At 31.9% G+C, this 10,812-nt stretch overlaps 3 protein-coding genes across 3 annotated transcripts; 2 read left to right on the top strand and 1 right to left on the bottom strand.

The window, feature by feature from the left end:
• Window positions 1-889: 889 nt before the first annotated feature.
• On the top strand, window positions 890-2,146 carry LOC114414648. The gene is made up of 4 exons (XM_028378987.1): window positions 890-1,097; window positions 1,245-1,363; window positions 1,488-1,615; window positions 1,721-2,146. Exons 1-4 carry the CDS (start codon window positions 1,046-1,048, stop codon window positions 1,854-1,856), a joined length of 435 nt encoding a protein of 144 aa, XP_028234788.1. The 5' UTR covers window positions 890-1,045; the 3' UTR covers window positions 1,857-2,146.
• A 2,020-nt stretch (window positions 2,147-4,166) lies between these two features.
• On the top strand, window positions 4,167-7,094 carry LOC114414647 (isoflavone reductase-like protein). Its single transcript, XM_028378986.1, has 5 exons — window positions 4,167-4,400; window positions 4,467-4,601; window positions 5,884-6,127; window positions 6,335-6,538; window positions 6,728-7,094. The coding sequence occupies exons 1-5, from the start codon at window positions 4,218-4,220 to the stop codon at window positions 6,892-6,894; spliced, it is 933 nt and encodes a 310-aa protein (XP_028234787.1). The 5' UTR covers window positions 4,167-4,217; the 3' UTR covers window positions 6,895-7,094.
• A 2,164-nt stretch (window positions 7,095-9,258) lies between these two features.
• LOC114414646 lies at window positions 9,259-10,372 on the bottom strand. The gene is made up of 2 exons (XM_028378985.1): window positions 10,112-10,372; window positions 9,259-9,935 (listed from the first exon to the last, which is right to left on the bottom strand). The coding sequence occupies exons 1-2, from the start codon at window positions 10,248-10,250 to the stop codon at window positions 9,649-9,651; spliced, it is 426 nt and encodes a 141-aa protein (XP_028234786.1). The 5' UTR covers window positions 10,251-10,372; the 3' UTR covers window positions 9,259-9,648.
• Between the last annotated feature and the right edge of the window lie 440 nt (window positions 10,373-10,812).

Here is a 10,812-nt window from a genome sequence, read left to right as displayed (position 1 = left end):
CAATTAGAGATTATCATGTTAACAATCATTTTTTGACAAAATTATCTCTCTGTGTCAAGTAGTTTATTTTATTAACCGTGATGAACGAGAAGTTAACGGTCAGATATATTTGTCACACCTTTTGTACTTTCGAAAATTAAATTTTGTATTTTCATCCTTTAGAAATATATTTGTTAGCGAATTACATATTAAGGAACAAAAGTGATTATTTACCCAAAAATTATCCTGAGAAAGCTTGGGAAGTGTACTATTTAATCCCTAGAAATTTAAAAAACATGACCGAATAAATAGAGAAGCACCAAACAAAGAAAAAATTAGGTCTTTTTTAACACGAACACTTTACATTAATAAGAGAATGAGTTTAAACATGCGACCAATTTTTTATATATATTATTTAATTTTTCATTTTCTTAATCAGTCTTAAGATTCGTTTCATAATTGGTGGTGCTGTTCTAGTTAATTATGTTCAAATTTTGAAAAGAAAACTTCACTCGTCGGTTAGTCAGGTGTCTAACGCTCGTTTTGATGGAAGCTGCTTCCAAAAAGACTTGCGTCAGCAGGATTTTACGTGTTCAAAGGGTAGAGGAAAAATATTGATACTGGTAGCAATTAAAATTCTCGAAAACAAAAACTGTGGGGATGTCCACGGTTGCCGCGTTGTTTTGTTGATTAATTCTGTGTGCCGCCTGAAAAATTAGTATTCAATTTTTTATTTATATCCAAATTATAAGCGCTGGATTTTTGTCGTTATCATAGGATCATTCTCATCATGATCAGCGTTATCACTTAGCACCCAAACCTTTTGGATATCACATTAGTAATAGTCATCACAAATAAAAAACTTGTCAAGAGATAAGAACAAAATAGACAAACAAGTCGGAGCTTCGTCATTACACTACGTACACCAGCACTTATATATCTCTCTCTTATAAGGCTACGTTCATATAAGAAAATCGTCATCGACTAAGAAAGACATTGGAGAATTAAGTGTGGCTTAGTTACTAAGTTTGTTACGGTAAAGAAAAAAAATTCAGCAACAAATACAATGGGTTCTCTTATGGCAGGATGGGACTCTCTGATCTTAGATCCTGAATCAGGTACAGATAAATGATAATTAATTAGTACTAGTGTTATTACGTATTACTATGTTATACGCTTATGCTTCACCTTTTGGTGGAGTTGAGATAATAAAACACTGACGGCGATTTCTGACGAGGAAAAATTTCTTACTGTTGCACTTGCAGCTACAATTGAGAGGAATCGATCACTCACCAAAGAAGAAATTGATGCTTACTGGCGAGCAAAGAAGGAGACAGAGTTAGAACACCTCAGAGCTATTTCCAAACTATCTGAGACTATTCAGGTTTGACTTTGAAATTAACTACATCTCTACATTTTTTTCCCCTTATATGTGTCAGAAATTCATATATATATATATATATATATATATAAAGCTACTAATATATATTTTGATGGATACTGGACAGACCCGAAAATGCGAGGATTCAGAGAATTCTCATAAGTCAAGTACTGTGACTTTGGCCAGCATAAAGGAGTCCTTAGGCATGGACGTTGACCAGAAAAGTTTAGAGCAGCTTATCAAGAAAAATGGCTGGTAAATTAAATTACAGATTGTAATTGCACAAATTGGTATATTGTTATTACGAAACCCTTTAATAATTACTAATATTTTTGCGAATGATCATTGGGGTGAATGCAGGTGGACCAAGAGCAACTGGGCATTTCTGAATGAACCGCCGGTGATAGAAGCTGCTTCCAACGAGTATGCGTCACAGTTTCACGTGGCCAACTTGGGGTCAACGAAATTTAACCCCGGAGATGGAATTAGTGCTTGATATATGACTTTTTCTATCTCACGTCGCCCTGTATCTATATATATCTCCACGAGTATTCAGTATAGTTGCTATCTATATGTGTAATGGCTTCTATTTTGTCACTTATAATTCTGCAAAAGAACTGTATTTCTGGTTTGTTTGAAAAGGGATGAAAAAATTCCAACAGATTTTTAAGAGAGAATATTGAACTAGTTTGACTTTGTCGTTAAGGAAAGCATGCAGTACGTTTCGTTTGTCTGCTTTCTAATCCTAAGATGTAGAGCTATTATTTGCTACGTAGCATTGATTAACTCCTACTATTCTTCTAGTTTTTTTTTTTTTAAGAGATTGTAGATTATTTGATACGTGAAAAAAATGGCCTTTAAAAAAAATCGTAAAGGGATCATAGGTAGTATAGTTGGTTGATGACATACATCACTGGAAAATAGTCCAAAAAATAACATCACCGAAAAAAACAGAGAGAAAAAGGGTATTATTGAGATTTTGAATATAATAAAACAAAAAGGAGGTGCAGGATGAGTATATGGGTGCAAGAAGAAAGATTCCTTCTAAAAAGGAGTTATATGTGGATCAACACAAATGAGCCTGGCCTACTAGCTCCAGAATTGGAGGGAAAAAATAAGACAGTAACTTCCTACACAGTACACCCCATGAAATTCAAGAGCTACTTCTTTTTCATTTTGAAAAACAAACACCCAAAAAAATTTATCTGTTTTTTTTTAATCTTAAAATTATCATAACATTTACCTTCGAAAAATCTTTAAATGAATAATAACTAGTGTATTTGCGTGTTTATTCGACGCAATCACAACTTGAAAATAATACTAAAATAACTTCAATAAAAACTATGCTGTATTTGGCATTTTTTTATGAGTTAGAAAATTTGAATCTACCTCTTTAAAACTGTCCAGATTCATTGAGCGTAACAAAGTGTTTTCCTTTTTTTTTTCCGAGAAAAAAAAGTGTTTTCCTTACAACAACCTTTTAGAATGTACAAAAAAAAAAAAAATAGCGAACTTCTTAGACACGTTTATACTGTTAGTTTTCTTAGACACGTAGTTTAATGAATGATTTTAAGATACTGCTAATGTATTTTTTTGGGTATATATTATAAAGAGTGATAATTTAAAAATAAATAAAAACATTTTTATAATAACTAAAAAATTTAAAATGATAAAAAATTTATGGATTGATTAGAAATACAACATCTAACATATTTTTTTAAACATTCGATCTTTAATTTGATTTTGTAATTTTCTAATATCTTTTAATTAAGAAGAATATGTTTGAAAGAGTATACTCTATGAGATATTATATTCCTAGCCCTCTTCATGAAAATATTATGGTTAATGATTTATGTATACTTTTAACATAAAAAATGCATATTTCTAAAATGTTTAAGGCCGAAAGCTGCGGGCATCAGACATTGAAATGAAAAATAGCTTTCCAGCAACCATACTTCGTTGGAAAGTGGGGACTCAAAACTCACCAACTCCTTTGCTTTGAAATCAAGATACCCACGGATCAATGATCACCCCATTGAAGAGTGAACACGACTTTAGTCATCATTATTCATTAATGTCACATTTAAGCTGAACGGAACTGAAAGTTTAACACTTTCTTTCCACGCGGAGGAAAAAAAAAGATGAATGATCAAATTAAATAAATAAAAAACTAAAAAAGTTACTTGTATTTAGTCCAAAAAAATTGTAAAAGACTTTTTTTTTTCTTAGAGAAGAAAGTTTAAAGTTAAAATTATTTTTAAATTATTCATTTTATCTTTTTTTATCTAACACAAAATTGCTTTAATTTTAATTTTTTTTAAAACAAAAATAAAATTTTCAACATAAAACTACTCTTAATATGATTTTGCTTCACAGTATCACTCAGCATGAACCAAATACATTGTTAGATAGATATAGTCTAGTCGAGCCCGTATTTGAATCAACATTGATATAATTATTTAAAAAATAATAATTTTAGTTATAATTGATTTTGAAGTAATATAAAATTTTAGTTAATATTTCATTATAAAATTAAGTTATAAATAAATTTTGGTTCAAAAACACACAAAATATTCAAAGTTATTTTAACTCATCCTAATTAATTTGGAACTTTTCCTTAACATCAAATTAAACACCTAAAAATTTATTTAAAATTAATTATAGAGAGAGAATCAATTTTCCAACCTAAACTAAATACGAACAGAAACAATTTTTGGGATGGGATTAATGAGGAGTATTTGCAAAAAAAAAAGGGTACTAACGTAACTTGGGGTGTGTGAGCTTGCTATTAAAGCAGATTCGGGCAGGGAGTGGCTTAATCCCAAGAGAGTTGGAAAACAAAGTATAGAGTGAAAGAATGGGTGAGAAAAGCAAGATTTTGATCATAGGAGGCACCGGCTACATCGGCAAACATATAGTGGAAGCAAGCGCAAAGGCTGGAAATCCCACTTTTGCTTTGGTGAGGGAATCCACACTCTCTGACCCCTCCAAGGCACAACTCATCCACAATTTTGAGGCTTTGGGCGTTAATTTGGTCCGCGTAAGACTTCTCTCAAACTATTTAATCTTAATTTCATTTCAGTCTACTAATTAATGGCAATGGCAGGGGGATCTGTACGATCATGAGAAGTTGGTGAAAGCTATCAAGCAAGTAGATGTCGTCATATCCACGCTGGGTCACCTGCAGCTTGCCGATCAGCTCAAGATCATCGCTGCCATTAAGGAAGCCGGTAATGTTAAGGTAGTACCTTCTCCTAACTTCATACTTTATGACTTATTTGTTCTATAAATTATTGACTGCCAAGAATTATGTGTTAAAAACAAATTACACTCTATTGTTGAAAAAAAATGAATTAATCGCCCATTGAATTAAAGAAAGAAAAAATCAACCTAAAGCACCAAACGGCGAAGCCACAAATGAGGATTCGTGCCCATAGTTGGATACGAGAGACCCCACCGCATAGACTTCACGGAGTTGTCTGACTTGCTTTGAGAAGCATTCCATCGACTTTGGTCCCTATTCCAACCACTATCATTTTAATTTCTGCAATGGGACAACTTTTTTTGATACATTACACTACCATTACTGCGTGTTATGTATCACATGTATTGCTATTGGCCATTTTTAAAAGTATGCATTTTTTCCTACTCGTGCTTTTACTTTTAAAAAATTGGTATACTTATTAGGTTATCAAATATTTATTAGTTGTCAATTATGTTTTAGGAACGACTACGGTAAATTTCTTCTTTCATCTTAAAATAATTGTTATAATTTTATTTTTTAAAATCTGTCATCTATGTTTATTTTACAAAGATGAAGAAAATTAATAAATAAATGAAAAGAAAATAATAATTTTATAAAATTAATTTTAATATTAGTATTATATTAAAAAAACTAAAATAATATTTATTAAAAGTATTTGTGAAAAAAACTGTTATAATATTACATTAAAAAACTAAATCTGATATTTATTTCAGGATAAATTTATTTCTCAAGTGCAACACTTATGTTGGTGTGCAGGGATTATAAAAAACAAATAACCAAATTATCAATACCATTAAAAATAATTAAATTGGTTCATTTTAATTAATATTGTCATAAATTTTAATTTATTTTTAAAATATTAATAGAATTAATTAGTTTAAGTGATTGTTAGATAGTATAATGATACTATTCATAGTCCAAAATACAAATTTTTAACCAATAAGTATAAATTATATTGTTAATGACTTAATAATGCATAAACTTTCATGAAAAATAAGTAATGCTAATATTTTATGAATAGACTTTACAATAAATTAAATATATAAAAGAAAATTAATAATTGATACATTTAAAAGTGAATATATATATATATATATATATTTATTTATTTATAATTTTGAACTAAAAAATATTACTATTTATTACGCTGTGTTCTATTCTACTATATTTTGTTTGAACCCATTTGATTGAATTTACTCAATACTCAAGTGGAATTAGTAAACATTCTAAGGTAGGAATAGTGTGTTGTTGTTGGCAGAGGTTTTTCCCTTCGGAATTCGGTAACGACGTGGATCGTGTCCATGCCGTGGAACCAGCAAAATCTGCATTAGCTATCAAAGCCCAAATTCGACGCAGCATTGAAGCCGAAGGCATCCCCTATACGTACGTTTCCAGCAACTACTTCGCTGGCTATTTTCTTCCCACATTAGCACAACCAGGTGCTTTTGCTCCACCTCCACCCAAAGACAAAGTCATTATCTTGGGCGATGGAAATCCTAAAGGTAACAATATAACAGCATTTCCAATCTACATCCACTTTTCTACGTTAATTCAATACTATTATTTAGTTTATTAGTTTTTTGTTTGTTGGAGAACTCAAACTCACCATCTTTCTCTCTTTTTCTTTTTTCTTGACATCCAACCAATTTTATATCTCGGTGTACGTGCCTAGCCGTAATAATGTGCATCTTTTTCTTGAATACTTGCAGCAATTTTCAACAAGGAAGAGGACATTGGAACCTACACCATCAGGGCTGTGGATGACCCTAGGACATTGAACAAGATTCTCTACCTCAGGCCCCCTAAGAACATTTACTCGTTCAACGAGCTTGTGGCCTTGTGGGAGAACAAGATTGGCAAGACCCTCGAAAAAATTTATGTACCAGAGGAGAAGGTTCTCAAGGACATCGAAGGTCTGTATAAATATCCTTAGTCCTAGTAATTATAATTATGTTGTTTTCTATGTTTCAAAATTTGAACCTTATTAGTACAATTTAATAATCGATGTTAGTCAGGTAGTGCATTCTTTCTGAATTTGGTTCAAAGTATGCAATACTATACAAATTAAGATGCATGATATTCCTTTTAATTATTTGTTGCAGAGGCACCTCTTCCAATCAATGTGGTATTAGCAATCAACCACTCAGTGTTCGTGAAGGGTGACCACACCAACTTTGAGATTGAGCCATCTTTCGGGGTTGAGGCTTCTGAGTTGTACCCGGATGTCAACTACACCACCGTGGAAGAATACCTTGGTCAGTTCGCTTGAGAATTTAAAAGGAGAAAGATGCTCTTGTGATCGGATATTTAAATAATCTGAGTTGTTGATTTGGAGAGTGGAAGATTGTGTTTTATGTCAAAAGATCGCTATGTGATGTAATCTTGCCTTTCATGTGTAGAATGTTCCTACTTGAATGGTTGAAAAATAATAAATGACTTACGAGTTGAGATAATAACCGAGTTTCTGCCTCTGCTTTTATTGTTCTTTCTGTGTTTTACCGTAATTCTCGCCCTGATCAGAATAAGCAGTAACAGAAACTTCAATGGGTGATTATATAAGTTATTTAACTTTAATCAATATTGTTTAAGTTCTTTTTTCACTGTGACGTGAAGTTACTTATATAAGTAACAATTACTTAACACTATTATATTATAAATAACATATTTTTAAGTATCATATAATCCACAAAATTAATTTAAATACTTATTTTAGTAATTTTAATATTGAAGTAAATTTTTGTTTAAAATACTTAAATTTATATAAAATTATAAGACTAACAAAATTATGATAAACAATTTAGTCGGATAGTGTATTATTTGATGATTCCTTATAAAATTAGTCCAAACCATAAAACTGAATGTCAACTCAGTGATTTAACATGAGTCATTAATATAGTAAAATTAATGTCTTACATTAATGTTGAATCCATAAGATACTATCAAAATTAGATCCTTAACAAAAAGAATTATTGTCTCTGGGCTTTACTTACCTTCAAGCGAAACCAAATTAGTCAGATTTGCTTGAGGGTTAAGACAAAAAGAAAAATAAAGCTGAATGTCTGATATTCTCTTTTGTTGCAGAGGCACCTCTTCCAATCAATGGGATTAGCTATCAGGCACTGGGTGTTCGTGAAGGGTGACCATACTAACTTTGAGATTGAGCCTTCTTTTGGGATTGAGGCTTCGGCGTTGTACCCGGATGTCAAGTACACCACCGTGAAGAATACCTTGACACGTTCGTTTGAGAATTTAGAAAGCAAGGATTCACGTCTGTGCTCTTGTTTGCTATGCAAACTAGTTATAGCATGTTTGCTTTGACGTTGAACCAGTTCAAATGTCAGTTCAACTCAAAGCAACAAGAGAGGTGTATTGGAAGTTGTGCTAACTCTAATAGCATCTCTAATCGGGGTGCTTCTATGATTTCTTAGGTTAAGAACGGTTTTTTGTGAGTTTTTTTTATTGGAGCATAATGACGTGACAAAGTGGATTTCTTCGTTACTAAGGATAGTTTCTTATAAAAGAAACTCTAATGTTTAAATTTCTTGTGATTTTTTACGATTTTTTACATTAGAGTAAAATTTTATATGAGTTGACATGACACTGCGGGGATCACAAAAAATGATCTGGAGACCACAAAAAGATAATTAAGAAATCCAAATGAGTTTCTTGTATTGAAAATGCTCTAAACCATACACACACTTAATGTTTTACCTGACGAGTTGAAAATTGAAAACCCTATGTAAACCTGTTTCTGTTCTGCTTCTTCTTTGTCCCTTCTATGTTTTACCTACTTCTGCAACCATGCCTACTAATCCAAGCTTTTCTTTAAGATTTCAATCAGCAATGGAAAATTGTTTTTGTTCTTCTACAACACATACACAAGGTTGGAGTATTCATTGAGAATTGAGAGTAATTAACAGTTTGGAATCAATTTTTCATGTTACGTGCAGAATGTGCTTTTGCGTTAGTTCTTCTCTGTTTACCTCTTTGGCTAACTAGATGGAGCTGAGGGATGACAAATAATTTTCAGGCAAATGGAGTCCAAGGAGATCATCGTGGTGAAAATTAAATTTAAGTCATGTTTAAATAAACTTCTCCATAAGCATAGAAGAAAATAAGAAATAAAATTAATTGATTTTTTTTTCAGAAACTAAAATTAATATATGCACTTTTTTTTTGAAAGAAAATTAATGTATTTACTTAACTTTTATAAAAGTTATTTCAGTTAAATTCTGTATAAGCTAATGTGTATAAGTTAATTTAAGAGAGGGGTGTAAGCAATGAAATTGAGTACATGAAAGTACTCTGTTGTCATTTTTAAGGCAACCTTGTGTTAACATAACTTATATTTGTCTCTTTCAAATTATCAAGAATCATAACATGGATGCTTAATCAGAAAGTGAAAGTGTCATCGATGGGCACGAAAGCTTAAGTATTACGCTGCAGTTTAACAAACTTTACAATTATGCGTTGAAAACTGCAATTCTTTTTGGCTGGGGAAGGAAGAGCCAATTGAGCAACCAAAACGTGTCATGGTGTCCTCAATTGTGATCAAGTACAAAACATTTGAGTTGGAAACAGGTTACTCAATTTTTTAAATGAACAACACTATTAATCCGTGCAAGAACAGTAGTTAAAGAATTTGTTAACAAAGACTCTTTGATTTTATAAAGGAAAAGAAAGACCATCAGGCTATCCCATTGCTCATGATGAGAGACACTGCATCTCGTTTCATAGCTACATACACATAAATGACATAATTTACACAACACATACAAATTTGCAATTGGATTACTTTGGGCTTGGAGCAGCAATTGTCCTTTGATTCTTTCTCTTTTTATTAGACCTCAACAATAGATTTATATAAATTCAGAATCATGGTATGAACCTAAGTAGATATTTACAATGTAATGAATTAATTTTGTTTCTCACCAACTTACATTGTTCTTCCACAAAGACTTCTGAGGACATATAACAGTCTGAGATTCAAATACAGTAAGCATGTCTGTCACGAAGTACTTGTCTATCTGATATATGCTTGTTTGACTTGGGCGTGTATCTTGATGGGAGAGGAGAGGTTAAACCCATCATGGGTTTTATTTCTTATAAGAGTATGATTATGATGTGAGTGTGACCCCATAGGAGTAACTCTATTAGTACTAGTTCCAGATGATGAGGTTGGTAATGGTTCTGGGGCTGGTGCCGAGGCCAGTTCCTCTTCAGACTTGGCTAGCGGTGATGCTGTTTTTATGCTATAATTATGAGTGTACCCGATCATTCGTCCAAGCTTCACTCCTTCAGTTATATTTCCTGTAAATTTGGATATAAACATTGAAGATAATGAGAACTAGAAAATGACAAGTGCTACAAATAATAAGTAACAAGTTGGCAAAGAAGCAAACCGAATTGACAAACAAAGTACTTAAATTTCTACTATCATTGTTTGAGGAATGAGGAGAATTAGCAATTACTTAAAGGTTCATTACCATTTGGATCGAGGTCAACCTTTGAATTCTCTGACAAGAGAATGAGTGTAGGGGTGATTATTGTAAGGAAAGCCCAAAAGACGAATATTGGAACTAGAGTTCTTTCAGTCATTTGTTTGGAAAAATAGAGCAATTTCATGCACTTTTAAGGTATACACCACAAGACTTTTTGTGTGTCAAGGGACACCGAGAGAAAGAGGATAGGCGTGGAATACGATGGTTCTGGCTTCATGAAATTAGCTGGCCATGTTTTAACACATTTGTTAGAATAAATATGAATAATAATAGAAACTGCTGCTCAATGTGATGGGAATTTTATTATTATATAAACTAGAGTCAAGTTTTAACAACTAAACTTGTGATTTGGTTTCACGGTTGTTGGGTGGTTGTTATTATTACAACCATTTGATCTGGCTGTCTCTATAATAAGTCAGAATCTGTCGTGGCTTGGTACAATTGGCACTCTGATTCTAGTAATTTACCAATGCCGAGCTTTCACAATACTTTAATCCCCCACTCCGTCTCGTTGATGATCACTTTCCTAGTTCTAAATTATGATGCATTATTTTATACAAGTTATTAAGGCATACAATTAATTTTTATAATATTGTAGTATTAACTTTTCTTCTTACTTATTATTCATTACATATAACTATCTTATACTTCTTTTTTTTTTTGCATGACATTTTTCCTATTCTCCA

Source organism: Glycine soja, chromosome 6, assembly GCF_004193775.1.
Source record: "Glycine soja cultivar W05 chromosome 6, ASM419377v2, whole genome shotgun sequence".
Lineage (NCBI taxonomy): Eukaryota > Viridiplantae > Streptophyta > Magnoliopsida > Fabales > Fabaceae > Glycine > Glycine soja.
Note: the sequence above shows the minus strand (reverse complement) of the source record. Positions and strands in the feature narration are given on the sequence as shown.

Excerpts from the sequence above, each read along its gene's own strand:
- LOC114414648 (XM_028378987.1), top strand. The coding sequence starts at position 1,046 with ATGGGTTCTCTTATGGCAGGATGGGACTCTCTGATCTTAGATCCTGAA. Across the intron at positions 1,098-1,244 it reads GATCTTAGATCCTGAATCAG|CTACAATTGAGAGGAATCGA; the intron begins GTACAGATAAAT and ends TTGCACTTGCAG. Across the intron at positions 1,616-1,720 it reads CTTATCAAGAAAAATGGCTG|GTGGACCAAGAGCAACTGGG; the intron begins GTAAATTAAATT and ends GGGTGAATGCAG.
- LOC114414647 (XM_028378986.1), top strand. The coding sequence starts at position 4,218 with ATGGGTGAGAAAAGCAAGATTTTGATCATAGGAGGCACCGGCTACATC. Across the intron at positions 4,602-5,883 it reads AGGAAGCCGGTAATGTTAAG|AGGTTTTTCCCTTCGGAATT; the intron begins GTAGTACCTTCT and ends TGTTGTTGGCAG. Across the intron at positions 6,128-6,334 it reads GGGCGATGGAAATCCTAAAG|CAATTTTCAACAAGGAAGAG; the intron begins GTAACAATATAA and ends GAATACTTGCAG.
- LOC114414646 (XM_028378985.1), bottom strand. The coding sequence starts at position 10,250 with ATGAAATTGCTCTATTTTTCCAAACAAATGACTGAAAGAACTCTAGTT. Across the intron at positions 9,936-10,111 it reads GGTTGACCTCGATCCAAATG|GAAATATAACTGAAGGAGTG; the intron begins GTAATGAACCTT and ends CCAAATTTACAG.